The 27,212-nt window shown below is 37.0% G+C and overlaps 1 protein-coding gene across 1 annotated transcript in view; it reads left to right on the forward strand.

Annotated features, from left to right (window-relative positions):
* LOC101030681 (titin) overlaps positions 1 to 27,212 on the forward strand; it is a 271,305-nt gene that overhangs the window by 1,498 nt on the left and 242,595 nt on the right. Inside the window, 23 exon segments of the mRNA XM_074399411.1 lie at positions 1,286 to 1,389; positions 3,572 to 3,775; positions 5,216 to 5,503; positions 5,985 to 6,070; positions 6,164 to 6,408; positions 10,637 to 10,967; positions 11,336 to 11,488; positions 12,351 to 12,488; positions 13,685 to 13,810; positions 15,049 to 15,186; positions 15,791 to 15,928; positions 16,404 to 16,541; positions 19,759 to 20,052; positions 20,158 to 20,280; positions 21,576 to 21,857; positions 22,114 to 22,179; positions 22,808 to 23,066; positions 23,268 to 23,331; positions 23,443 to 23,658; positions 24,579 to 24,721; positions 25,636 to 25,841; positions 26,373 to 26,606; positions 26,718 to 26,962. Coding sequence (XP_074255512.1) covers positions 1,299 to 1,389; positions 3,572 to 3,775; positions 5,216 to 5,503; positions 5,985 to 6,070; positions 6,164 to 6,408; positions 10,637 to 10,967; positions 11,336 to 11,488; positions 12,351 to 12,488; positions 13,685 to 13,810; positions 15,049 to 15,186; positions 15,791 to 15,928; positions 16,404 to 16,541; positions 19,759 to 20,052; positions 20,158 to 20,280; positions 21,576 to 21,857; positions 22,114 to 22,179; positions 22,808 to 23,066; positions 23,268 to 23,331; positions 23,443 to 23,658; positions 24,579 to 24,721; positions 25,636 to 25,841; positions 26,373 to 26,606; positions 26,718 to 26,962 — 4,208 coding nt within the window. The 5' untranslated portion in view covers positions 1,286 to 1,298.

The following is a 27,212-nucleotide window of genomic DNA, read 5'->3' on the forward strand; positions in this document are numbered from 1 at the left end:
ATTCTTCACATAATCTCTCTGAAACTGATAGGCAAAGTACTTTCTTGCACTTAACAAAATGACTTAACTGCAAATTTTATATTCATTTCTTTGATGTTGAATATTTTACTCATGAAAGCATAGGCCTTTTCACTTCATGTACATTTTACACCAGCCTTCCATTATTCAAAGTTTGCAAATTGTTCCATATTAAGAACTCAAGCCAGCATTTTTCTTTCAGATCTATAATAAACTTTGGCCTGTTCACTGAAATTTAAATTTTTCTGAATATTTACTTCAACAGTAGCAACATTCACTGTGCAATTATAGTATGAAGAAATGCTAAGAAATAGAAAACATCATATGCTGTCTACAAAAAGTTTGCATATTTGATAAGGCTTGCCAAAGCTTTTCCAGTCAGGAAAGTTATTACAAAGTTCAAATTTTTACTTCTGGTGACTATTTTAAGTAATCAGATAATGTCTGAATCAATGTCAACTTTATAAATATAGAGTGAATGAAAAATCCTGGGGAGAAGGAAAATTTTTTAAATAATTGTATTTTACACATTAAGCTGATCCAGAGGTTTATTTCATTTTATTTTATTTATTTTTTTGAGACAGGGTCTTGATCTGTCATTCAGGCCGGAGTGCAATGGCACCATCCTGGCTCACTGCAACCTCTACCTCCTGGGTTTAAGTGATTCTTGTGCCTCAGACTCCCAAGTAGCTTGGACTACAGGCACGTGCCATCGCGCCTGGCTAATTATTGTATTTTTAGTAGAGACGGGGTTTCACTATGTTGGCCAAACTGGTCTCAAACTCCTGACCTCAAGTGATCTGCCTGCCTCGGCTTACCAAAGTGCTGGGATTACAGGCATGAGCCACCAAGCCTGGCCCAGAGTTTCATTTTACATTTGTCACATGTCTTGTCTCTAATTACACTTCACGAATCCCCCATTGCTGTGGTTTTCTTTTTCTTCAACTCAACCTGATTTTCCACCATAGGTAAAACTGTATATTCCCTCTTTGACCACTAGGGTTCATTCCTTGCTCTGTTCGGCTAATACTTTTTTTTCTATTTCTCCTTAACCCTTGCTACTTTGGGTTAGGCTTTAAGTAAACTCATTGAAGAACTGTCTAAAACTTTTCAAGCCGCAAAAGAGAAGACCTCTGCATCACTCTAGGCCCACAGATGACCTATGGAGCAATCCATTTAAAGAAATGTGTGTCTCTGCTATCTGCAAAGCAGCTCCAGAGTGACTCTTAGCTGGGATCACCCTAATTCATTTTCTCTTCTTTTTCAGAGTGCCTAGAAAGATGGCAACTCAAGCACCGACGTTTACGCAGCCGTTACAAAGCGTTGTGGTACTGGAGGGTAGTACCGCAACCTTTGAGGCGCACATCAGTGGTAAGTTCACACATTCACACTTTTGGATTTTTTTTCCCTTTGCCTCCTCTCCAGTAAGTTAATGTTGCTGCAGGACTTGATGCCAAGTTTAAGCCCTGCTTTCACTTTGGAAAATTAATCCAACCCTATGGAAAGTTCATTTTAAGGGTATACTATTCACAGAGTACTGACAAAATCTGACAATATAATGACTTGAAAATGTTGTATTCATATTTATTATTCCACAAAGCAAAAATAATTAGCATTGGATTAAAATTTATGTTAAAATCCAGCAGCTAAGTAGGACCAAATTTAGTCATTTCATATTTGGGTTCAACTGCAGAGCCAGACTGGAAGCCAAGAACTCAATAGAAGCCAGCCACAGAGCCACTGGGTAGGTAGCCTGGGCTGCCTGCTCTGGACACCTGAACGTCAGTTGTTTCATATGCAAAGTAACAATGCATCTAATTTTCCTCAGAGGCAGAGCTGTTCAGTAATAAACCAACTCCTCGTTATTATTTTATTTTCAATTTTTATTGAGTGATTCTAATGAATTAAAAGACTTTCCAATCATTTTGAAATGACAGGAAATAATATGCTTCTTGGGTCTATTTAGAAGGAAGCAAACACTAACCCTAGAATTTTATTTAAAACGAAGTTCATCTCTTTTTTGCCTTCTTTTTCTTCCTCATAAGTCAGTTTATGGATGGTTCGAAAAAATGTATGGTATCATCTTATGAAAAAATAGGGAGTAGTCTATGAACTATATTTGTAAATAATTTCAGAATTATTTAATCATTATTTTCTCTTTCTGTAGTATTGTAACTAGCCATGTAAGATGATATGGATTAATTAAAAAAAAACATGTTTGATTATTAATTTAGTCCACTTCCATGTTGCATTGCCCACTTCTTTTTCAGAATTTTTTGGCTTATAATAAAGAAATAAAATAAGATTTTTTTCTCTTTTTTTCTATTGTATGTACTGATCTTATTCATAACTGGATAATACTTTATTTTACATTGCACAAGTATCATATAATCATTATTTATTTTCTATTGTACATAAAAAGACCAAGGAAATTCTCTTTTCATGCACGATAAAGTCTTATTGGCTTCCAAATAATTTACTTATTTATCTGGTAACACTCAGTAACTTCTGAACTGAGCAGAACACATATGACTTCAGTAGGAATTTGCCTTCTTGAGAAGCAGTGGAATCTGGCTACTTCATATCTTCTTGTTCCTTCAAACTATATACAAATAAATTCTTAGAAAACACTACTGAAAATATCTAATATGCATAAATCAGTCCAATAAGCTAATTGGCCATAGTGGGAGATTGGCTAACATATGAACAACAAAATAGCCTTTGTCTAGATTATCTTTACCTCCCAGCTTAAGTAGATAGAGCATCAACCTTTATGCCAAGTGCAAAATACACCATGCTCTGAACTTGCCTCATACATTCTCAATGTACAGAGTTTTAATATACTTAAAACATCAAATCATGGACATGTAGTTCTTAGCTCTACAATTTATGGCAGGTCAAGAGAATTTGGATTTCCACCTGCAATTTCAGTGATCCATGTTGTTCTGAAAGACTGGGTTTGGATTAGGCTCTTATTATGAGAAATTGCTTGTCCATATTACAGTGTTTTTACTGATTGCACCTGTGAAAACAGGAGAGTCCAGGAAGACAGCATCCCTGTAACCACAGAGGAGGGAGGAAGGCATGCCTCCTGGGCTTGTCAGGTAGAACTCAGAGATCAGTTTTCTGCTTTTGTTCTTTACTTGTTTTCAAAGAGGAGAACAGCCACTCTTTATTTCAAAATTTCCTTGGTTCTTCATTTTCATAAATCCCTTTCATAATTTTAATGACATCCATTGAATTGCATCAGATAGAGCTCTGGACAGGTGGACAGGAGATGGAAATTCTAGTCCCCTCTGTGTTGCTGCTAACCGAGGGATCTTGGAAAAATCATTAAGCCTCTTTTGGCCTTGGTTTCCTCCATTCCTGCCCGCCTAATGGTCTGCAAGTTTACACATTGATCATGCAGCTGTTGGGTTTTCACTATCATTAAGTGGCATTCCATGCTGGAAAGCTTTTATAGATTAGGACAAGGCAGTGAACATGATGGGACAAAGCAGAGGACTTCACAGTGCCCACTGGAACCTAAAGATGAATTGTTCTTGCTCTTCAGGTTTTCCAGTTCCTGAGGTGAGCTGGTTTAGGGATGGCCAGGTGATTTCCACTTCCACTCTGCCCGGCGTGCAGATCTCCTTTAGCGATGGCCGCGCTAAACTGACGATCCCCGCCGTGACTAAAGCCAACAGTGGACGATATTCCCTGAGAGCCACCAATGGATCTGGACAAGCGACTAGTACTGCTGAGCTTCTCGTGAAAGGTAGGCTGTTAGGGACATGCCAATCCTCTGCTCCCCCAGGAGACATCTCCGGCAAATTGGGAAAGGAGTCCAGAAAAAGCTATGGGCATAGGTAGACACAGCTCTTAAACTAGAGAAGTGTCCCTGGAGACTGCATTATTTATAACCAATTGTTTGCCTTGTGGAATTTAATTTTCCTCTAGAATACATCATAAAAGTGGCTGAGAATCAGCTTCTCTATACACATATTAAATACTCAAAAGTATGTTAAGGAAATATTAAAAATCATGTTTCTCAGCAAGTAGAAAAGCTTGGAGCCTGATTTATAAGTCTATTAAGGAATAAGATATATTCTGCAGGAAAGTGTGAATCTCCAGGAATTCGTACTTTAACAAGCATCCAGTTAATTCCGTTGCTGGTGGTCTACAGACCACTCATTTAAGAGGCATGTAAACATACCCAGAAGAAAGCAAATACTTGTTTTTTATTCAAATGCATGACACTGTTTCCACAGAAAAGTTATCACCAATCTTAGTGGCCTCTGTTGTTTTTCCCTATCCTTTACTACCCAGTGGGACATTAGTATACAGAATATTGCATGCCTTTACACATTACATAATAATATCTTACATAAGCTACATAATGTTACATATGCTTATCCAATAAACTGTACCCTCAGTGATGTTCAATTATACGGCTATAATTGACCTAAGCAGAAAGCACATCAAGTAACATCAGGTAGTACTTAAGCATGCACCCAGAAAATTCACAAATGGAAAATGCACAGGGTTGGCAGCACCTGCTGTTTATTACCCAAAATCATGTCAAAGTTAATTCCATTCACTCCTCACACTTAAAAAAAATGTCTTTCAACATAATAAAAAAAAATCCGTTCTATAACATAAAACATGAAGTAATGTTATTATTGGGATTAACATTTTAAATGCAAGTAAATATTTGGGTTATTTGAACACCTATCAAGTTGGGAAAGGTTTGGAATTTTTTTAATTAAATGAAAAATGTAATGATTCATAACAGGTACACCCGTCATAGCAACCACTGGAATTCATTTTAATGCTGCTTACTGGACTATGCAACATGACTTTAACATATTAATAGAGCACTATTAATATGTTGAGAGGGAATTGCCAGAAAGATTATCTAGAAATGTTATAACAAAATCTAGAGCTTTTCTTTAAAACAAACAAACAAAAGTTGATGGCCTAAACTGCTAAGCAAAACAAAGCAAATAAAATAAACTACGGTGGCAAGAAAGCCTTCTCTGATCTCCTGGCTCCATTCTTGCTGTCATCACTGGGTGAGCTGGGTTCAAGGACAGTCAAGGATGTTTAGATTGGAAAGTCATTGCCTGGTTTTGGAATTGGAGCTGTGATTGTTTAAAAATACCTTGTGGGGAGCACACAGGCTCTCAGTCCTGATTTGGCTCTCTTGCCCCCGCAGCCGAGACAGCGCCCCCCAACTTTGTTCAACGACTGCAGAGCATGACCGTGAGACAAGGAAGCCAAGTGAGACTCCAAGTGAGAGTGACTGGAATCCCTACACCTGTGGTGAAGTTCTACCGGGATGGAGCTGAAATCCAGAGCTCCCTTGATTTCCAAATTTCACAAGAAGGCGAACTCTACAGCTTACTGATTGTGGAAGCATACCCTGAAGACTCAGGGACCTATTCCGTAAATGCCACCAACAGCGTTGGAAGAGCTACTTCGACTGCTGAATTACTGGTTCAAGGTGTGTGCTGGAGGTTGAGGAGCAGAGAGGAGGGGAGAGAGCTGGTTTGTGATGAAGTAGGGGCAAGCGTCCACCTGCCTCCTCTCACAACCCTGGGAAGACAGCTGTCAGCTGATATAAAAGCTGGCTTTTCGACACCCGTGGAAAATCCCCGAGATTCTAGGCAGGAGCTCAGAATGGAAGCAATCAGTGCTCATGAATCTCATTATAAACTGGAAATGGTTTCAATTAAGTGATCTACATTTCCAAATTATTGGCAAATAATGGAATTTTTAAAAATCGTTCTAAGTAAATTTTTATCTAATAATGAACGTTTTCTATTTTAAACCTAATTTATATTCATGCAAAATCTAAAATTTCTGCAATTTTCTCCATTGGGATGCCCAGAAAATCTTTTTGAATTTGTAGTCAGAATTAACAGAATCTCTTTAAAGATAGGTCATTGTGCCCCTCCTAAATATTCATCCTTCCTTTCCCACAGGTGAAGAAGTAGTGCCTGCTAAAAAGACAAAGACAATTGTTTCGACTGCTCAGATTTCAGAATCAAGAGAAACCCGAATTGAGAAGGTATTTTTCTATATTGTTGGTTTTCAAGCCTTTCAGACTGTCGTGTCCCCAGCTATTCCTCCTTAACATGGGCTTTGTTCTAATCTTTTACAGAAGATTGAAGCCCACTTTGATGCCAGATCAATTGCAACAGTTGAGATGGTCATAGATGGTGCCGCTGGGCAACAGCTGCCACACAAAACACCTCCCAGGATTCCTCCGAAGCCAAAATCCAGATCCCCAACGCCACCGTCCATTACTGCCAAAGCACAGCTGGCTCGGCAGCAGTCCCCATCGCCCATAAGACACTCCCCTTCCCCGGTCAGACACGTGCGAGCCCCGACCCCATCTCCGGTCAGGTAAAGCTTCCATGGGGAGAACAGGTTATTGCACGTTTTGGAAATAGGTTTTGAAACACGAAAGGTTCCCTTGTCCCCCTCGCAGGGCTTGCAACGCGGGGAGTGGCTCGCTTCTTCAGTGCCTCGCTGCTCAGACCTCCAGGGGGGCATACAAAGGGCAGGTTGTGGGGCTGCCTGTTCCTCTCCACATCTGGCCACTGTGTATCTGCCTGCTAGGGTCTCAGGGGTTTTATAGGCATAGGACGGGAGCGTGGCAGGTCAGGGTGATCTTGGGAAATGCAGCATTTGGGCAGGAAGGCAGGAGTGCCTGTCCTCGCCTAGGTCCATGGGCACAGGCCTCGCCAGGGACCACGCCCTTTTCTTCCCAGCGCTTCCCTGCCCACCTCCAATATAAGTTTCACGCAATAAAAAAGGTAGTAGGTGTCAAAGGAGGTAAAGCAAGAAGTTACTGAATATGAATTTCATAAATCCTTACTGTCCACAGGTAAATTGAAGACCTTTAATAATTTATAAATTCTTATTTGTATTTCATGTAATAAATATCTACTTTAGGGGCCAAAAAATGGCACAGTGAAAGGAGAAGAGCACAGAAATTACAGTTGAAAGCCCTAAAGACAAAACACCCTGAACACTTAACAGTTTAACTTAGGGCAATAAGTATAACAATAAAATAATTGTTACTATATATGGATCACTTCCTCTCTCAGATAGTTGACTGGAACTCTGCATACATTAGCTCATCAAATGTTCACAAGCTGTAAGAATTATTATCCTCAATTTTATCGATAGGTAAGTGGAGCTAAAGAAGTTAGGTCGTTTGCTCCAGGTCTCAGTTGTGTCATCAGTAAATTAAAGAGAATCACAATAAGAATGATCTCAAGCTGCATTTTGGGGCTTCAATGAGATAATTAGTTGAAAGTGCCTTGTAAATAGAAAATAATTATGCCAATGTCCTTATACTCAGATAGTAAGTAAAACCTTCTAAATATTTTTCATATGCTTGTGTTATTTTATCCAGAAAACAAAATGGATTTCTATGCTTACTTAATATGGAAGTATTTTAGAAGGTGATCATGTATCATAAACAGGGCTCAGAAATTATATAATGAAGTGTAAATTGTCCACAACAGTTTTGAAAGTTTGAGATTTAGTTTATCATGATGAATGTTTAATAGGATGAAATGAAAAATGTACAAAATTTGAGCAAACAAAAGGTGTTTATTGATCAATTTAAATGAAGTAAAAAACACATGATGTTCCCTGCCTAGAAAATTTTTATTAAAGAACAATAAGGAGATAGTTGACCTAAATAATATTCAAACATACTGTAAAGTTGCTATAATAAGAACAGTATGGTATTGGTAAATGAATAGAAAAATACACCAAGGGAACAAAACAGAGTCCAGAAAGAGATTCAAGCATATAGGGAATTCAATTTTTAAACAAAAGGATCTTTCAATTCAGGGGAGGGAGAGGTATTTTAATAAAGAATGCTGGTCCAATTAGTTATCTATCTGGAAGCAAACAAACATAAACTTCTGCTTCTCACTATTTACAAAATAAATTTCACCTTGATTAAATTGTTAAATTAAAAAATTTAAAAATGAGAAGACAATTTGCAAAAGCATTTATAGGTGAAAGCTTTTAAAAAGAGAGTTACAGATTCAACTACATAAAAATCAAAATGTATTTATGGCAAAAGCAAAAGGTCATTACTAAACCAAATAGCATTTGTGAAAAAATTTTAAGAGGCTCCTTCTCCTCGAGATACTTTATTGCCTCTACCATAAAAGTATGACAATAAACATAAAATGGCTGCAAGGTAGACAACACCAGCCTAGAAACAGTGTATAGCCTACACAATTACGTATGCTGGATAAGACCCCATAAACAAGCCAAGTGAAAGAAATGGATCTGGGGGAATGTTTGCAACATTTATGACAAATAACTAATACACCAAATGCAATAAAAATTATCCACAAATTAATTTTTAAAGAAAAAAATGCAACACAAATAAAAAACAAAAGATACAAAATAGGATTTCACATGAGAGGCAATGTAAAGGTCCAATAAATATATGAAAAAAATGCTAATTATTTTCCAATTTTTATTGTTTGGTCACAAAAATGTAAAGATTTGGCAAACACTAACATGAAACCTTGAGCAAAAAACTTACTTTAAAAAACATGTCTAGCAGTTGAATAAAAAAAGTGTTCAGTCTCAGGCTAAATCCAAGTTTTCACACCACGAAATCAACAACACAGGCCAAATGCAATTTCTTGAGGAGATAACAACCCAATTATATTTGAAAACCCAAGCAAGCCTAAAGGTCATTTAGAATCATGGAGTGTCCCGATCCAATGGAGAATTTTGACCATCTTAGCAGTTTTGAAAGTTCATTAATAACCATCCAAATTGGTCCAAAATTTTGCTTTTAAATAATTAACAAATAAAATACCAATTTGCAGAGAAAATAATGGTTATCAAAGTTAGACTACTTCCTAAATGCCTCATAGTTTAATCTTGATTTTTGTTGTAGAGTAAGGTAAACATGTTACATTGAATAAGGTTCGTTGTGTCTCGCTGTGACCAGGTGATTACTTTTTATTGTAAGTGAGGAAATAAGCACTCTCCTATAATGACCTAAATTACAATGATTTTCACAGTTATAGGCTTACCTGTGACCTGCTGTTAATCAGTGATGTCATGCTAATCATGTCTTTAACTCTTTTTGAATTAAACCCATTTACTAAGTACAGCAAGAACAAGGCACAGGTTGAAACTTAAAAGTGCATGTTTCTTTGCTATTCTTCAGTTGTGGAAGCCATGCATTATTCTAACTCAGTTTTTGTTATATTTTTAAGGCAGTCATGTTCAGAAAAGAGACTTGTTCCCTAGGTTTCCCTTTAGTTTGATTACAATTTTATTTATAAACTATAAATGAATTTTCACACGCAAAAAAAAAAAAAATGCTTCTTCAAGAAAATAATTAAATATTTCTTCATGCACCTGGTTAATGTTGTAATGTACTGTTAAGGTACTTTGTGATTTAGAGAAAATGTCAACTGTACCTTAAGCTTAATTAGAATAATCATTTCATTTATGATCACTGTAAGCTAAATATCCAAGATAGTGATAGAATGCATTTATGAACATTTTCTTATATGCAGAATTAATAAAATGCAACGATAGGGCAATACTGCCACCTAGAGAGGAAAATGTAATAAGCCTTATTAAGAATTAAATTAGTTTTGAAAAAAATTTTACCTTATAGTAGTTAGCCAATCCCCAGAATTATTGCTGTACATCAGAAACAGTCTTTTTTTGGCTATCAGTACTAGGATTTAGCATCCATATTCTTCAACTGATGCTACTTGCTCTTCGGATACACCCAAAAAGCAAGCAATGAAAACTGTTCTGGAAGAAGCAACTTTATCAATGTAATCAAACATCACAGAATCATTAGCTTTTAAATTAGCCAATTCCCACAATAACTCTAAATATATTTAAAATAAGTCCAGAGTACAATACAAGGAGGGTGAGTGTAAACAAATACGGAGGAATTTTAAAGTAGCTGTCCACAAACACTTTGGTTAAAGCAGCAATTTGCAAAGTGCACTGCACAACCTACACTCAGAAACTTCCTGAGTGGTAGAAAGAATGTGTCCTAAGAATGTGTCCTCCTGTCCTGGAAATTCACAAGGCCTATTAACAAGGTAAAGGCTGTGAGAAGTCCTGCAGGGGGAAAGAAATGGCTTTACTTGTCTAGTCTAGAATGGCACAAGCATTTCGATTACAGAAACCTTTCTTCTTATAACACCTATTTGACATCCCTAACCCCCAGAATTGGACTACAGAGATTAATTGGGAATACAGAGATTGCTGGTTTTGGTTTTGACATGTCTTTCCTTTGGCTGCATATTAAAGAAGCACCTTTTTCTGTTGTGATTTTTTTTTTAAATGTGAGAAGGTGAAGGGCACAAAATCTTTAGCTTATTTGGATTTAAAGCTGATTCTCTTACAGGGTTACAGCAGATAATAGGTTTATTGAGATTTAAAACAAATTACTTCCAGGTGCATTATTTACCCTCTGAATAGGTTATGGAGGTACACATTTTAAAACTCTGCCTTAAAGCACTTAGAGATTTTCATCCCATGATTCACATCTGATTATCCCTATTGGAGTTTCTTGCTTTGGCATTCTTGACCTCCGCCTTTTGGTTTTCAGGTCCGTGTCTCCGGCAGCAAGAATCTCCACATCCCCCATCAGGTCTGTTAAGTCTCCATTGCTCATGCGTAAGACTCAGACATCCGCTGTGGCCACAGGCCCCGAAGTGCCACCCCCTTGGAAGCAAGAGGGCTACGTGGCCTCCTCATCTGAGTCTGAGATGAGAGAGACAACGCTGACAAGCTCTACTCAGATCAGGACGGAAGAAAGATGGGAAGGGAGATACGGTGTCCAGGAGCAAGTGACCATCAGTGGCGCTGCGGGAGCTGCAGCCAGTGTGTCGGCCAGTGCTACCTACGCAGCAGGGGCTGTCGCCACTGGCGCTAAAGAGGTACTGTTAGAATGGTTTTGTTTTTCCTTATTTCACATTCTGGTTTCTCCAACTGGATTTCTGACATAAAACAGTCTGTATAAATTGGAGGAAAAATGCATATGAACATAAAAATATAGCAGCAACTGAAGGCCAGGTTCGGTAGTCATGCTTTGTAAAACCATTTCTAATTAGGACAAAAGCTCCAATCTGGGAATTTTCCATAAAATACAGGTTTTAATGATACAGTCTCTATATTTCTTGGCAATAATAAATGCTCATGTATGAGTGTATTTTGCTCTAGGTAGCTCAGGTTCCAGTGTGCTTTTTTAATTTCCTACTGGGCAGGTCATTTAAAAAAGTAATCTGCTTGGTCATGTCTAATCTAGGTGAAACAAGATGCTGACAGAAGTGCAGCTGTTGCGACTGTTGTTGCTGCCGTTGATATGGCCAGAGTGAGAGAACCAGTGATCAGCGCTGTAGAGCAGACTGCTCAGAGGACAACCACGACTGCTGTGCATGTCCAACCTGCTCCAGAACAGGTACGGGGGAGGCTGCCACAGGGCACCCGCAGAGCCACGTCCTTGCAGCCACGTTTACTCAACCACCATCCACTGAGCTCTGCCTGCAGCAATGCTCAAATCATTCTGAAGACAGCCGTGAGCCCAGCAGGGCCCAGATTTTTAGAACTTTCTGAGCAAAAGGTGATCTGAGACACCAAAGGTGTTGACAAGGTGAATATCACAAGAGCAGAGTAGGCCAGAAATACCTGGGCCATACGAGCAGGCAAAAGTCAACTATGATATTCAAGGTAGGAAGGCAAACGGTGGTCAGAGACACAGAGACCAATCAATTCCAGAGCTTGGTCACTGCAATCACTGGACATGGAAACTACTATTTCAGGGAAGGCATTCCATTTCTCTAAGTTTCCCCAAAGGACTTTTGTTTTTATTTTTCTCAAAACAAACGTGACACTTGATTCATAGCTGAACAGTGTTATAAATCCAGGATAATGTTCCAACTCATATTTGAATAGATTTTCTGTTATAGCTTAAAATCTTTCTAGCTTTCCTCCTTATCCTTTCTTGTGTGACATTTATGTCTCAATCATGACATAGTATTGTAACTTTTTGTTTGTTTATTCGAGACGGAGTCTTGCTCTGTTGCCCAGGCTGGAGTGCAGTGGCATTATCTCAGCTCGCTGCAGCCTCGGCCTCCTGGGTTTAAGTGATTCTCATGCCTCAGCCTCATGAGTATCTGGGATTACAGGTGTGTGTCACCACCCACCTAATTTTTGTATTTTTTAGTAGAGATGGGATTTCACCAAGTTGGCCAGGCTGGTCTTGAACTTTTTTAAATATAAGATGATTAAAGTGTTTCCTTCTGTTCCTCTATGAAAAGCAGGTAAGAAAGGAGGCGGAGAAGACTGCTGTAACTAAGGTAGTAGTGGCCTCCGATAAAGCCAAAGAACAAGAATTAAAATCCAGAACCAGAGAAGTAATTACCACCAAGCAAGAGCAGATGCACGTAACTCATGAGCAGGTGAGAATGGCTTTGATTCGAAATTCATTGAGGTTCTTATGGGGTCAAGACAGACAATCATCTTTACCATGCAAGGTGTAGTTTCTTGGGCCACACGGTTGTTAGCACACTCATGAATTCCCCTTGTTACATGTGTACATTTCTGGGTACTGGATACCAAAGTCTGGTAGTGTCCCTGAATGCTCCCCTTGCGAGGATGAAAAAGAACTCTGTGAACCTACACCAGGAGTAAAACAGGAGTCTCACCACACTGATCTGGGGATGCACTAAATATATCACTATAGGGAGAGGACAGTTGGGTAAAACCAGGAGGAAGAAATAGATGCTGAAGCAGGAATGGGGAAGAATGGAGGAGATGCTGAACTCACTTTGCTTAGGAAATCTTAGCAACTGCTTCCTGGCTCCTTGAAAGACATTTGCACATGAGTTTGAAGTGAAATGAACAGCATGGCCTTAACAAGCCAAATGACCACAAAAGATGAAAGGGACAGCTCCATGATTAGCAGCAGTTGGGGACAGGCTGGGAAAGGCCAGCTAGGAGAGCTCTTGGCCAGTGAGCCAGTTGTCAGGTGGTTTGGGAAGATGAACTTTCCAGTCCCTTTCAGCCTTGAGATCCTGTGTTTCAGTGATGAGATTTTCGAGAATGGCAAAGAGGCAAATGGAGAAAACTGTCCCCCTACATACACATGTATCTTAGGTGCCCAGATGGAAACAGCATTCTTCACAATATTTAGGGAAATTGGCAAAACAAAAATATTGTATAAATGTAGATTATAAATTATACATGCTTGATTTCCCACATGTAAAATAAAAAGATCAGACAAAATTACTTCTAAAGCTTTCCATTCTAATATATATTCTAAGATTACCTTTAGATGGCAGAATTAGTACAGAATAATATTGCCATAGATCTAGTTATAAAAATTGGAAGTCATTTTAAAGAAGACTGCAATTCTCCTGTTCCAAACGAAGTGTTGAATTCAGCTTTGTTTTCTCTAAGCAGCCTACCTAATTTACGGGTTTAGGGAGAGAAAGAGCATGATCTTACTTATGAACACGAGATTATTTATTTTATTTAGTGACATCTCCAGAAAGGGGATTTTACATCATCAAATTCCTATGTTGTTATATTTAATAAACACCATAGCATTTCATTAAGTATCAGGAAATAACTATTTTTTAATCATTGATTACAGATAAGAAAAGAAACTGAAAAAACATTTGTACCAAAGGTAGTAATTTCCGCAGCTAAAGCCAAAGAACAAGAAACTAGAATTTCTGGAGAAATTACTACAAAACAAAAACAAGTAACTCAAGAAACAGTAAGTCTGATTTTGTAAATATCTTCTAGTTTGTTGACAATATCACATTCCAGCCATCTGCAGGTAGTTTATAACCAAAACCCCTCAATAGAAAAGTCTTTTGTTGTGTGTTTTTGTCATTGATCCTCTATGTCTAGTATTGAAACTCAGGATGGAAATTATGTTCACACTGCATATTTCTCACTCACTTGATCAGTTTTCAAGAGACTGTCTACCAGAATGGTTCAGGGCACATCTATGAACTTTCTAGAACAAACATAAATGGAAGATAGATTTCATGCCAGTGCAGTTACCCACCAGGACAGTTGGGTTCTTTGTGTGTAGCCTAAGTCCTCTGTCACTTAGATTGTAATGCACAAACTTTACATAGTTGTAAGACACACACACACACACACACACACACACACACACACACACACACCAGCCATAAACACCCCAAATAAATAGCAAGAGAAAGTGAGGAAATGCTGGACATCAGAGAAAGTGAATACTTCTTCCAAAAAAAAAAAAAAAAAAAGCCTTCAATTCATGGTTGATAAACAGTGACCTAGAAGCGTTTGCTGCTGTTGTGCCCTAGAGCTGTGTAAGGACAATCTCAGTGTCACCAAAATCCACATCTTTCCCATGTGTGAAATCAAGCCTTTAAGTGTCAGAAGAGAGACATTTATCTTGAATGCTTCCATGTTGAAGAGGGCACCTGTGCTCATCCTTCTTGAACTCAAGCTCTTTGCTGACCTTAGAGCTACTTTTCTGCCAAGGTCCAATTGAGAACCTTGTACACTTAAAAGGCTTGCCAGAGGCTGCTGACTGAATTTCTCTCTGCTTACTGTGAGTGAGACACTTTGGATGCAGCAAGAACCCTGCTTGGCATAATTAAAGGCATAGAAGTCCCCACTGCCGTTGCAATGCTGGTGACTGGCAAGTTCAGCTGGCCTATAGTTTTCCAGCCACTTGTCAGCAGCCACCCACCAGGTTCCCTAACACATCAATATGTCTCAAGATGAGATATTTTCAGGTCTAGGACAATTTGCCAAGGTGCATGTGGGCAGAAAAGAAGCCCATTCCTCAGAAAAGCAGAAGTCTGTGTCTTAAGCACAAGTGTAGGTCCCTAAAATGGAAATCTGACATTTTCCCTTTCCCTACTAAGCATTCTGTATTCTACTGAATGTTTCAAGGATGTCTTGCCATTTCTGTTGTATCTTTTGACACTCAAATCTTTATTTTACTTTAAAAATCAGATAAGACAGGAAACTGAGATAACTGCTGCATCCATGGTGGTAGTTGCCACTGCAAAGTCCACAAAACTAGAAACAGTCCCGGGAGCTCAAGAAGAAACTGCCACACAACAAGATCAAATGCACCTAAGTCATGAAAAGGTGATGACTTCCTGCCAGTGTGAAAGTCACCCTCATACCATTTCATTTGCAAGTCACCTACATTTTCATCATAGATCTTAATCATCACTTCTTCACCTCCATCTCTTCTTATAATACAAATAGAAAATTTCTTTTCCCACACAGTTACCTTTCACTGCCAATTCATTCCTAACTTTCAGACTTTCTTTGGCTTGCTAATATAATAATTCACTTTAATATCTTCCTATTGAAGTAGATGTCCTTAAAGAAGTCAATTCATACTACAAAAAAAAAAAACAAACAACAAGAAAACAAAACTATGTGCTATTTACAGTGCTACTGGAATGTCTCATGTAGTTAAAAAATATGAAAAATACAAAATAGCACTCATTAGTCTTTTATTGCTAATCACATTTGTTTTCTTTTTAACTGGACTTATTGTTTTGATATTTTTGTCAGTGAAACAGTATGGATGATCAAAGAAACTCAAATGATATGTTTTAGTGTAATTAAAATGTCCTTGAATAGGAAGAAATTTTGCTTCCTTTCTTTTTGACTTATGTTTCTTTTATTAGAGGCTTATGGAATGTAATAACTTTTCTTACTCTTTTTCTTGTATGATCAGATAATGAAGGAAACTAGGAAAACAGTGGTACCTAAAGTTATAGTTGCCACACCCAAAGTCAAAGAGCAAGATTTAGTATCAAGAAGTAGAGAAGGCATTACTACCAAAAGAGAACAAGTTCAAATAACTCAGGAAAAGGTGAATACAGATATTTAAGCTGTGAAAAGTTCATCTTAAAACTAATTTCTAGTAAACTATTAACTACAATGTGGTATGATTAATCTGTATTTTCCTTTTAAAATCCCTAACTGAAAACAAAATGGTAAATATGTGACTGATTATCATTAATTTTATCTGCATATTTGATTTTCATCCATCAGTAACATTTGTAATACATTTCATTCACCATTATTTTTTGCATGAAGATTAGCATTTTTAGCTTAATTTTTTTAAAAAGCAACATAGGGACTTATCTAGAGTTTTTAAATAGCTAACATTTCTAAGTTTTGTGATTGTCAGTTAGTATATTTAGGCATTGCCAGGTGAAACTTAATTTCTCTTGTGTATTTAACCCTGAGTAACCATCTTGCATCCCCACGAGGAAGGGAGAAGGGTCATACGATGTGTTTGAAACCCTGTACAACTTAAATCTTGATTTTACTGTAATAATCAGATGAGAAAGGAAGCTGAGAAAACTGCCTTGTCTACAATAGCAGTTGCTACTGCTAAAGCCAAAGAACAAGAAACAATACTGAGAACTAGAGAAACTGTGGCTGCTAGACAAGAACAAATCCAAGTTACCCATGGAAAGGTGACTATTGCTGTTCCAAGTGTGAAATCTCGTATCATAATTCATTAATACCACATCTCATGTGAAATCTCTTATTATAATACATTAATATCAAATCTCTAATTTTTTTATGTATGAGTCACTATTAACTGAATATATTTTTTAGACAAATAATTGGAAACTAAAAAAATTATTATTGTTAATATTACTACATATTCATTTCTTAACTTATCTCTTCAACATTATTTTCAATGTTTTATTAACATTTGAGAATCTTCCAGAAGTTGATTAAAATTGCATGCAGGCTAATTTTAAAAGACCCATGAACATTTTTTAAAAACACAAAAGTTGTATAAGAAAATGATGACTCTTACTCACTGCCAAGAAGATATGTGTTTTCAGGGGTCTCAATTCAGTATATTATGTTATAGAGCATGGACTTATTTCAGTAAATTACCCATAATTTTCTTTGTATGAAACTTTATCTTTTTCCTCCTCTAAATCATATGACAAAATAAGTTGAGAAAATTATAGTGCCTGCTATAGCAGCTCCCAATAAAGCTAAACAAGATGGAGGTATTAAAATCTAGAAAAGGAAGTATCCAACCAGAACAATTACACATAAACCATGAACGGTCACTGTATCTATTTATAGCTATGAATTATCCATGAATTAAACTGTTTCCCATGACTCTGTCATTTACCCCAAATAAGCCATTTACCTATTGTATTTTTTATTGCTAATATATCATTTGAAAATTAGCAACTAAAGTTTTTCCATTTCACTAGCAGGATGGCCTGAATCCTGTTTGTGTTTCTCTCAATGTCGTTTTTTAACTCTACAGCTTTGTTTTTTTTTCCTAAGACATGATTTAAGATAAACTTTTTAAACCTTTACTCAAGTCTAATTTTTAATGGCATATCAATGGCATCTCATAAATGACAAAAATTCCACTGTGCAACATACTTCCTGAGTGATTAACTTTTTATTTTTGTTTCCATTCAAATTTTGTCATGAATTGACTATCTTATTTTTGTTAAAAATTAGCAAAGGATGGAAGCCAAGAAAATGTCTATACCTAAAGTAATAGTTACCAGTGCAAAATCTGCTGAAGCAGCCATACTGCCAATGACTAGAGAAGGATTTGCTATTAAACAAGAACAAATACATCTTTTTCAAGAAGAGATGAAAGCTGATGCTATGGAGGTGAAAAGTATTGTTTCATCCCATTTCATCATCAACTCTCATAACTTTTCATCTGTCATGAATTGTGCTTCTAGTGTTCCATCTAATTGCTTAACTGATCGATGAGAAAGTCGAGATGGTTAGATTCTGCCCATCCTCCAGTTGAACAGTGAGCATTTCTAGTAGTGAAAAGTCAGACCAAATAATGCTTTTCCTTGTATCTTCTAAATTTATTCTCAGCATTTAACTGGTTTGAATTGGAGTATGCTAGTCCAATTTGTCTTCCTGCTTCTCCAGGTTACAAAAATATGAGAAATATTGAAGTCCACTAAGAAATAAAAGAAGTTACCAGCATACTCATTTGTAGTCCACCAAAAAGCATGTGTAAATAGATTTGATATACAATAATTTGAAGAAAAAATAGACAGATGCTTCCTCAAATTAAAATACTCTACCAATGTTAAGATTTTTCAATATGTTTAAAATTAAGAACAAAATTTAAATATTTCAGTTGTGTGACATTTAGTCAAATGACACTTTCTTTGATCCCACTTTAATCATTGTTAAAATAAAATTAAAACTTAACCTACTTCGTATCAGACTCCCTAAAAGGTTCAAATGAGATAGTGGAAATGTGATCACTTTACAATCAAAGTAAAATCAAATATAAAAGTATATTTATTTAGTATTCTGTCAAAAATGTTAACATTTTTAAATGTCTATACAATTAAAGTCAACTTATGGCCAACATAGTTTTTAAAAAAGAAACAAATAAACGGACAAACTTCACTCACCTAAGCCTCATGTATATTCTATAGTTTTTTCTGAGATGATGTAATCTAAAGTGAAGATGGTATTTGCAGTCCTTCAAGGCAGATGAAATTGTTTGTGTCTTCCTAAAAGCAAGGCCTGGGTAAAGCCCATGATCACTAACAGCCCAATTCCATCTCAGAAAGATCTCATTTATATCTTCAATGGTTCAGAGAATAATTTTTAAAGCTATACAAGTAACATCGTTGAAAAATGTTTCAAATGCATTCTAGATTCTATTCACAGATATAGAAAACAGAATACTAATAAAATTTTCCAATCTTACTTTTACAATGCACTGGATAAACATGGCTATGTGAGTTTTGTGGTATGCTGTTACCAAGTATTACATAGAATCATAATATCTAAGCCACATCAGCTAGGTTGCTTTCTTTAAAAGAGAAACTCCTCTGCAAACTATGTTTCCATTTATGTTCATCACACTCAGAAATGAGAAAATAATATTTGTTTCCTTCTTCACTTTAACTCCCCATAATAATGAAAGTAAATTAAACTTCAGTGTGAAAGATTGTTCTCTTGAATCCAAACATGATAACACTTTCATTTTAATGGCAATATTTTCATTTGCATGGGGTTTTCTTGGTCATCTGTGTGTTTTAAGAAAGGTATTCTCTAGTAGATTAAATAAATCTTACCCTTAGGGAATCATAAGTAAATTCATGTGCTCACTCTGTGTTTATGAGCTTTCATGTTATGTCAAATTTGCATGTAACCATATAACTCTGTAGTCACTGATGTTTCTGGATGGGATGATGACAGTATTTGAGTGCACTTATATCATCACTGTCATTGCATCAACACTAAATGGTCAACAAGATAATAAAAACAATCAGTGAAGATAACCAGCTCCAAAATTCTGATTTTCCAATTGCTGATTGACTGTGTGCCTGGAAATTTTCTAGAAAATTTTTAAATCTCCTTATGATTCTATATTTATATTGTGATTGTCCTATGTTGTCTCTTTGTGATTTAATGTCTAGTTTAATTAAGCAGGTATACAGAGTGTATTTAAATAGACATCTGTACAATATCATAAGCAATGAAATAGTAAGTCCCTAAAAGTGTTTCTCAGTCACATTTCTAGACACATTAACATGGTTGTATGATGTGGATGCCATCTACCTATCATGCCTTTAGGCATTTGCCTGTCCTGATGCCTAGGAGATGTTCCAGCCTGATCTCTATATTCCTATGTGTTAATTCTGGAAACCTTGTCTCCAGGCGGACGTTGGAAAAAAGGCTGAAGCTGTAGCAACAGTTGTTGCTGCAGTAGACCAGGCCCGAGTCAGAGAGCCCAGAGAGCCTGGGCATCTTGAAGAATCCTACGCTCAGCAGACTACTTTGGAGTATGGATATAAGGAACGCATTTCTGCCGCAAAGGTTGCTGAGCCTCCCAAACGTCCAGCCTCAGAACCCCATGTTGTCCCTAAAGCAGTCAAGCCTAGAGTAATCCAGGCTCCTTCTGAAACTCATATCAAAACTACTGATCAAATGGGAATGCACGTATCATCACAGGTGAGTCTATACCTGCTGGCTTTTCACCTTACTCATGGTAAAGCAAGCTTCACTGCTGTGGTCATCTGGTGATAAATGGTATCATTGAGTTTCATTTCAATGCAGATCAAGACAACTACAGATCTAACAACAGAAAGATTAGTCCATGTGGATAAACGCCCCCGCACAGCTAGCCCTCACTTTACTGTTTCGAAAATTTCCGTTCCTAAGACAGAACATGGATATGAGGTAAGAAGTTAAAGAGCATGGTACAGAAATGTTTAAAGGAAATAAGTATCTAACCTGTGAAATAAAGCATATTTGGGGCAGGCCAATGGAGGCTTCTTTTTGGTGGTGGTGGTGGTGGGGTGTGTGTGTGTGTGTTTGCATTCACAGTGGGCTCAGACTCCCCAAAGGTTTGGTTTCTGAATGTTGCCCAGGAGAGTGAGCTTAGAGTCACAGGAGGTTATCTCACAGCCTGCAGAGACACAAATCACATAGGCTTCTCTCTAGTTCACATTTCAGGGACAGCTCAAACTCAGTTGTTCTGATTACTATTGTTCTAGTGAATTTGTGAATGGTAGTGTATTACACAGCATAGTTTTACTTATGCTGTGAGACATTTCAGAATAACTTAACTGTGAATGCATTTCAATAATAAAGACAGACATTGAGAAATCATATATTCATATACCCAATATAGCAAGATAGAGAGGTGGTACTGTATGGTGGTTGGGTTGGATTGTAGAATGAAATACCTCTGGATTAGTGTCCTATCTTCCTCCTTATAACCTCTGTCATCAGGACAAAGTAAACATAAATGTAAAATGCAAGTAAAAAGTATATAAAAACCTTAACAAGTTGTCAGCATATAATAAATCTTTTATACTAGTCACTATTGTTATACATATCCAAGAAATAGAATCCAAATCTTCTATGCCTTCAAAGAATTATATATTACATATAACACCTATATTTGATTACAAATTATAAATTTGTCCTAAATTACAAAACAAATTACAGACCAAATAACTACAGACTGCAACAGAATAAAAACAGTAAAGAAACTTAAAATATTTTTTTCTGAATGTCTCTATGTTCACCTTTCACATAGATTTGTGGCTGAAATCCAAATGTACTATTGCAAAGTAGTTCTTAAGAATTTACCAACAATTTTGATAATTTCTTAATTTTGAATCTCCCACTGTGGTATTTTCAAAAGTGGCATTCATCAGAATGGTTAAGTGAAAATTCATGACTAAGCTTTAGAAGATCCTGTCCTTTTATGATCAAAGCTATAAAATAAGCATTTCTTAACATGACTTTTTAAAAGGATATTTTAAATTTTGTTTTACAAATAACAGGCATGATAAGGAGTTTTATAATTGGCTTATCTCTAATTGACTTTTCATTAACTGTTAGAGTGATAATGAGAACATTAAAAAATAGACTGACTCAGTCCAAGAGTCTTAGTGGCAAAACACTTCTGAATGATGACTCAGAGGATGGTTAAGTGACTTTATTTTCTGACTGTTCCCATGTAGGCATCAATAGCCGGTAGTGCTATTGCCACATTACAAAAAGAGTTGTCAGCCACATCTTCTGCTCAGAAGATCACCAAATCGGTGAAGGCTCCTACTGTGAAGCCCAGTGAGACTAGAGTAAGGGCAGAGCCCACCCCTTCGCCACAGTTCCCCTTCGCTGACACGCCAGATACGTACAAGAGTCAAGCTGATGTTGAAGTGAAAAAGCAAGTAGGGGTGAGCATCACTGGCACCACCGTCCGTGAAGAGCGCTTTGAAGTACTGCACGGGCGCGAAGCCAAGGTTGGTCCCTGGTTACCTGCTGTTGCTTGGTCCACTCCCATTGAGCAGGGCCATGTGGTTGGCCAGTTTGTACTGAAAAGCAGCCAGCAGAGTCTTGCCTTTCTCCTTTACTGCACTCAGACTTGATTTTTATGGAGCATAGTATGGATTAGAGATCTTTTTCTCAAATTATATTTATAATGTTGCATGAGCTAAGAGTTTATGATATGAACCTTGATTTCATGAGCATTTTGTAATGTCATTTGTAATAATCTAGGTAACAGAAACAGCAAGAGTACCTGCACCTGTTGAAATTCCTGTTACTCCACCAACTTTGGTCTCGGTGAGTAAAGTTATTGATTATGTTGGACCCTATTCATATCTACTCAAATCATTTTCATGCATGTTTTCAAAGATCAGTTTCTCAAACTAATACAAAAATGACATTAGTGAGGTTACAGATGCTCATTTTAAGACCATACACTGTTTGGCAAGGAAGAGGGAAATTATGTGTAGTACATCATTCATGGATTCAAAAGATTTAGTGAGTTTCTAATATGCAGAAGGCATTATTGCAGGAGCTGTGGAGACATAAAGACCAATCCATCCCTCTGTGAAATATTTTCTCTGCCATCAGAGAAAATGTACATAAACAAGCATAATAAAATATATAAGGTGATATGCACCACAACAGAAGGAGAATCCATGAAAGAGATAGATTCATTCCAGTAGGTAATACCATGGCAAAGCTTTGTTGCATAGGTAGCATTTGCTATTGAGCCTTACAGCTCTTTACTAATATATTAGTATATTATATAAATTGTCTCTCTACTACCATTTCTGGAGTCCTGATGAAAAGGCCGTTTTATGGCGGTTGAAATGTGTAAGTTCAGACTCCACATTTGTTACAAAACAGAAATGATTGATGAATATGCACAAATATCATTTTTTCTTTTTTCTTCTCTCTTCAGGGCTTAAAAAACGTGACTGTCATTGAAGGTGAATCTGTCACCTTGGAGTGCCACATCTCTGGATACCCATCCCCGACAGTGACATGGTACAGGGAAGACTACCAAATCGAGAGTTCCATTGACTTCCAGATAACCTTCCAGAGTGGAATCGCTCGCCTTATGATTCGTGAAGCATTTGCGGAAGACAGCGGGCGATTTACCTGCAGTGCTGTAAACGAGGCCGGAACCGTCAGCACATCCTGCTATCTGGCTGTGCAGGGTTAGTGGCCAACCTCCCAAAGTCCTAATGCACGTGCCATCACTCTCATCTGACACTCTTCCACAGTACAATTTCTGCACACCTTGAAATGATGTCCCTTTTTGGAACTGGGGGGTAGATTATGTGGTCAATTTAACTGTCAGTGCTAAGCAGGGGTCACTGGACATCTCATTTCAAGGAGAAACTTTTGTCTTCTTTTAGTGTCAGAAGAATTTGAAAAAGAAACCACAGCCGTGACTGAGAAATTTACCGCGGAAGAGAAACGGTAAAACATTTTGCTAATTAGCAGCTAGTCTAGTACAATTTTGATTTTCAGTCCCGTCAGTATTGGCAAATTGCAACACAGAAGCTAATATGAAGGGAATTCTCTTTCCAGCTTTGTTGAGTCAAGAGATGTGGTTATGACGGATACTAGCATCACAGAGGAACAAGCAGGGCCTGGAGAACCTGCTGCACCTTACTTTATTACAAAGCCAGTGGTCCAGAAACTGGTGGAAGGTGGGAGCGTGATATTTGGATGCCAAGTTGGCGGCAACCCAAAGCCCCATGTGTACTGGAAAAAATCTGGTGTTCCTCTAACCACTGGATACAGGTATTTTGATGTCTGAACATAGAGTTTCCTGTGACTTGTATGATATATGCGTGAAGCCTAAAGTAGAATTTACTTACCCCACTGACCCTGAACGTAGGCTCTTTCGTTGTGGAGCCTTCTTAGTTTGTTTTGAGGTATTTTTACATTATTTTTTGTGCAAAGTCTTCCTAAGAAATAAAACTATGTGACAAAAGTGGATGGAAGATACATTTCTTTACATTCTAGTTTAATTCATTGAAATTGTGAAAGTAGAGAAAATACAGATTTTCACAAACACACATACACGCTTCCAGAAAAGATTTCAGACAACTTTCAATAAAAACATGTAATAACTAAGTGACTAAAAGATAGAAGAATAGGGGCCATATAATGAAGAAGGAAGCTAGTTATGCACAAAAATCTATGCTAGTAATTTTTCTTCAATTCAATATAAAATTTAGCTCTAAATTTTCTGTAATTTAAGATTAAAAGAGCAACTGGGTAATCTAAAAATGTAGGTGCCACATCTTAATAATAATAATGTACCAGAGAGTTAATACTGAGATACTTAAAGAAACTTTTGTTTTAATTATTCATTTGATCTCTGAATGAAATAATGAACAAAATAATGAATAAAGAGAAAATACCTGTTAAGTGGCCTGATCATTTGCTAATATAAACACTAAAAACCACTTAATTTCATGACTGATTCTAGCAACAAATATTTTTTAAATGATTATTTTAACTTACTTGGCCCTAATTACTCATGTCCTTGCATTTTCCTCAATTTTCAGCAATCTTATAATCTATGGTGGAGCTTAGTCATATGTTTAGGGTCGTTGAATTTTATACCACAGATCCACGCACAGAGAAGTCCAATTATTTTACCCACAGAAGGGTTGTTTATAACTGATTTTTAAAATCTGTTCATTTTCATAAAGATACAAAGTGAGTTACAACAAACAAACCGGTGAATGCAAGCTAGTGATTTCTATGACTTTTGCTGACGATGCTGGAGAATACACTATTGTTATTCGTAACAAGCATGGAGAAACTTCTGCATCTGCTTCCTTGCTTGAAGAAGGTAAGTGCAACTCTAAGGTAGTTTCTATGTGCATGATAAGAGCTGAAATAGAAGGAGATAGCAGTGCTGTGCATTTGCTGAAAAGCCTGTTGCCATTTACTGGTTCTTATACTTAGCCCCAGTGTCTTTGCTTCAGCTGTATGGAAAATGTTTGAGACCACATGGCCTCAACAACTAGACTGGCATTAAACTTCTGAGGTTCCAGCAGTTCTCGTTTGGTGTATTTGTTTCTAGGCATCTCATGCCTCTGAAAATGTGGAGATTCTAAATCCAGTTGCCTTCCAGGCCCAGAAAGGTAACAGGGAGCACAATGCAAACAGTAGCAAACTGGAGAGCACGTGCCCTGCCTCAAAGAGACAGTAGCTGTGCTATTGCCAGGCATGCACCAGGCTGTTACCAGGCTCAGTGTTGCTGGAGATCCCGATATTTTAAAGAAAATCTGGAAATCAGGATTTTCAATGTTTATAAGTTGAAAAAAATGCGATAGCTTTGATGATAGACTGTTCACATTTACAGTGAACTGGTCTACACTGTCTCATTTGATCTACACAGTATCCCTTAGAGGAAGTTACAGTATTATCTTCAGTTAGCAGATAAAGCACTCAAGATTCAGGAAGGTAAATGAATTTTTAAAAGCCACACAACAAATTAGGAAGACCTCCATGGTAAATCCTCCCAAAACTGACTGCTAATAAAAAATTCTTTCTATAATAGTAGTGACTGGTTTGATTTGTTAGTGTAAGTTTGGTTTCCAAATTCAATCTAGAAAATATTGAGCACTTCAATAGCAGACATTTGGAAAATTTGGCTTTTGGTTATTAACCTTCCCCAGGGTAGAGTTTCCCTGAATGCATAGTGGCATGAACGCTTTTTAATAAGAACGTTAAAAATTAACTTATATTCTTAACTCTTAGCTGATTATGAGTCACTGATGAAGTCCCAGCAAGAAATGCTTTACCAGACACAAATGACTGCATTTGTTCAAGAACCCAAAGTTGGAGAAACAGCACCTGGATTTTTATATTCTGAGTATGAAAAAGAGTATGAGAAAGAACAAGCCTTAATTAGGAAGAAAATGGCCAAAGATACTACAATGGTCAGAACTTATGTAGAAGATCAGGTGAGTATAAAAATAATGACCAACCAAACCATTTCATAGATTATACTTTCCTTTCTTTGTTTGATATTTTCATTTTCAAGTGATGAGATCAGGGTTAGACAACTATTAGTAGGTCCAAGTTCACTGCTGCTACGTTTCTTTAATCTTCATGGTATGTTGCACCTGTGAGTTTAGAAATAGAGATTACATATATGCCAAAAATGTCACTTTAGAAATAGGGATTACAATATATTAAGGAAAAGACAAATATTAGCACAGTTAAGTTCATTAATGCTAAGTTCTCTTCATCTGTGTGATAAGCTACTGTAACCTCTAACCCAAATCTAACTCCTACTTTTGGAATACCTTTTTACCCAAGATGCCATAGCATTCACTGGGAAAGATGACCATAATGCAGATTTAAAAAAAAAAAAAGTCTTCTAGACTCTTTTCCCAGCTAAAAACTTCAACAACCTAGTTCAGATAATATCCTTACATAATTTCTATTAGTAAGGATATATATTTTTAATGGACCATAATCTTTTTGCATAGGAATTCCATATTTCTTCATTTGAAGAGAGGCTTATTAAAGAAATTGAATATAGAATAATAAAGACTACATTAGAAGAACTTCTTGAAGAAGATGGAGAAGAAAAGATGGCAGTTGACATTTCTGAATCTGAAGCTGTAGAATCAGGATTTGATTTAAGAATCAAGAATTACAGAATTCTTGAGGGGATGGGTGTCACTTTTCATTGCAAGATGTCTGGATATCCATTACCAAAGGTAAAATATAAGCATTTATTGTACCTCCTTGCCTCAGTAAAGATACAAGTTGGTTACTATATAACTATTGGATATAACTTTTATTCATACATGCATGGGTATTCTTTGCAGATTGCTTGGTACAAAGATGGCAAGCGCATCAAACATGGAGAAAGATACCAAATGGACTTTCTACAAGATGGCAGAGCTAGTCTGCGTATACCTGTTGTTCTTCCAGAAGATGAAGGAATCTACACTGCATTTGCCAGCAATATTAAAGGAAATGCAATTTGTTCAGGGAAATTGTATGTGGAACCTGCTGCACCACTTGGAGCTCCGACTTACATCCCCACACCAGAGCCAGTGAGCAGAATCAGGTAAGACTTGTAACAATCTGGATTATTTAGTATGTAAAATTATTTTTAAAACACCAAATATCTTAGTAGTAAGTTGCTATTGTGTAAGAAGAAAATCGAGGGCTGAGATGGCACAGAAACTTACTGTTGGCAACACCAACAACTGCCAAGAGTTTTTTTATTGCCCCTATGTAAGATGAGCAAAGAATTTTCATCAGTGTAACATGCATTTTATTTTCCTAGTGCTATGGCTATCATAACAATAGCTCTT

This window comes from Saimiri boliviensis, chromosome 5 (assembly GCF_048565385.1).
Source record: "Saimiri boliviensis isolate mSaiBol1 chromosome 5, mSaiBol1.pri, whole genome shotgun sequence".
In the NCBI taxonomy this organism is placed as follows: domain Eukaryota; kingdom Metazoa; phylum Chordata; class Mammalia; order Primates; family Cebidae; genus Saimiri; species Saimiri boliviensis.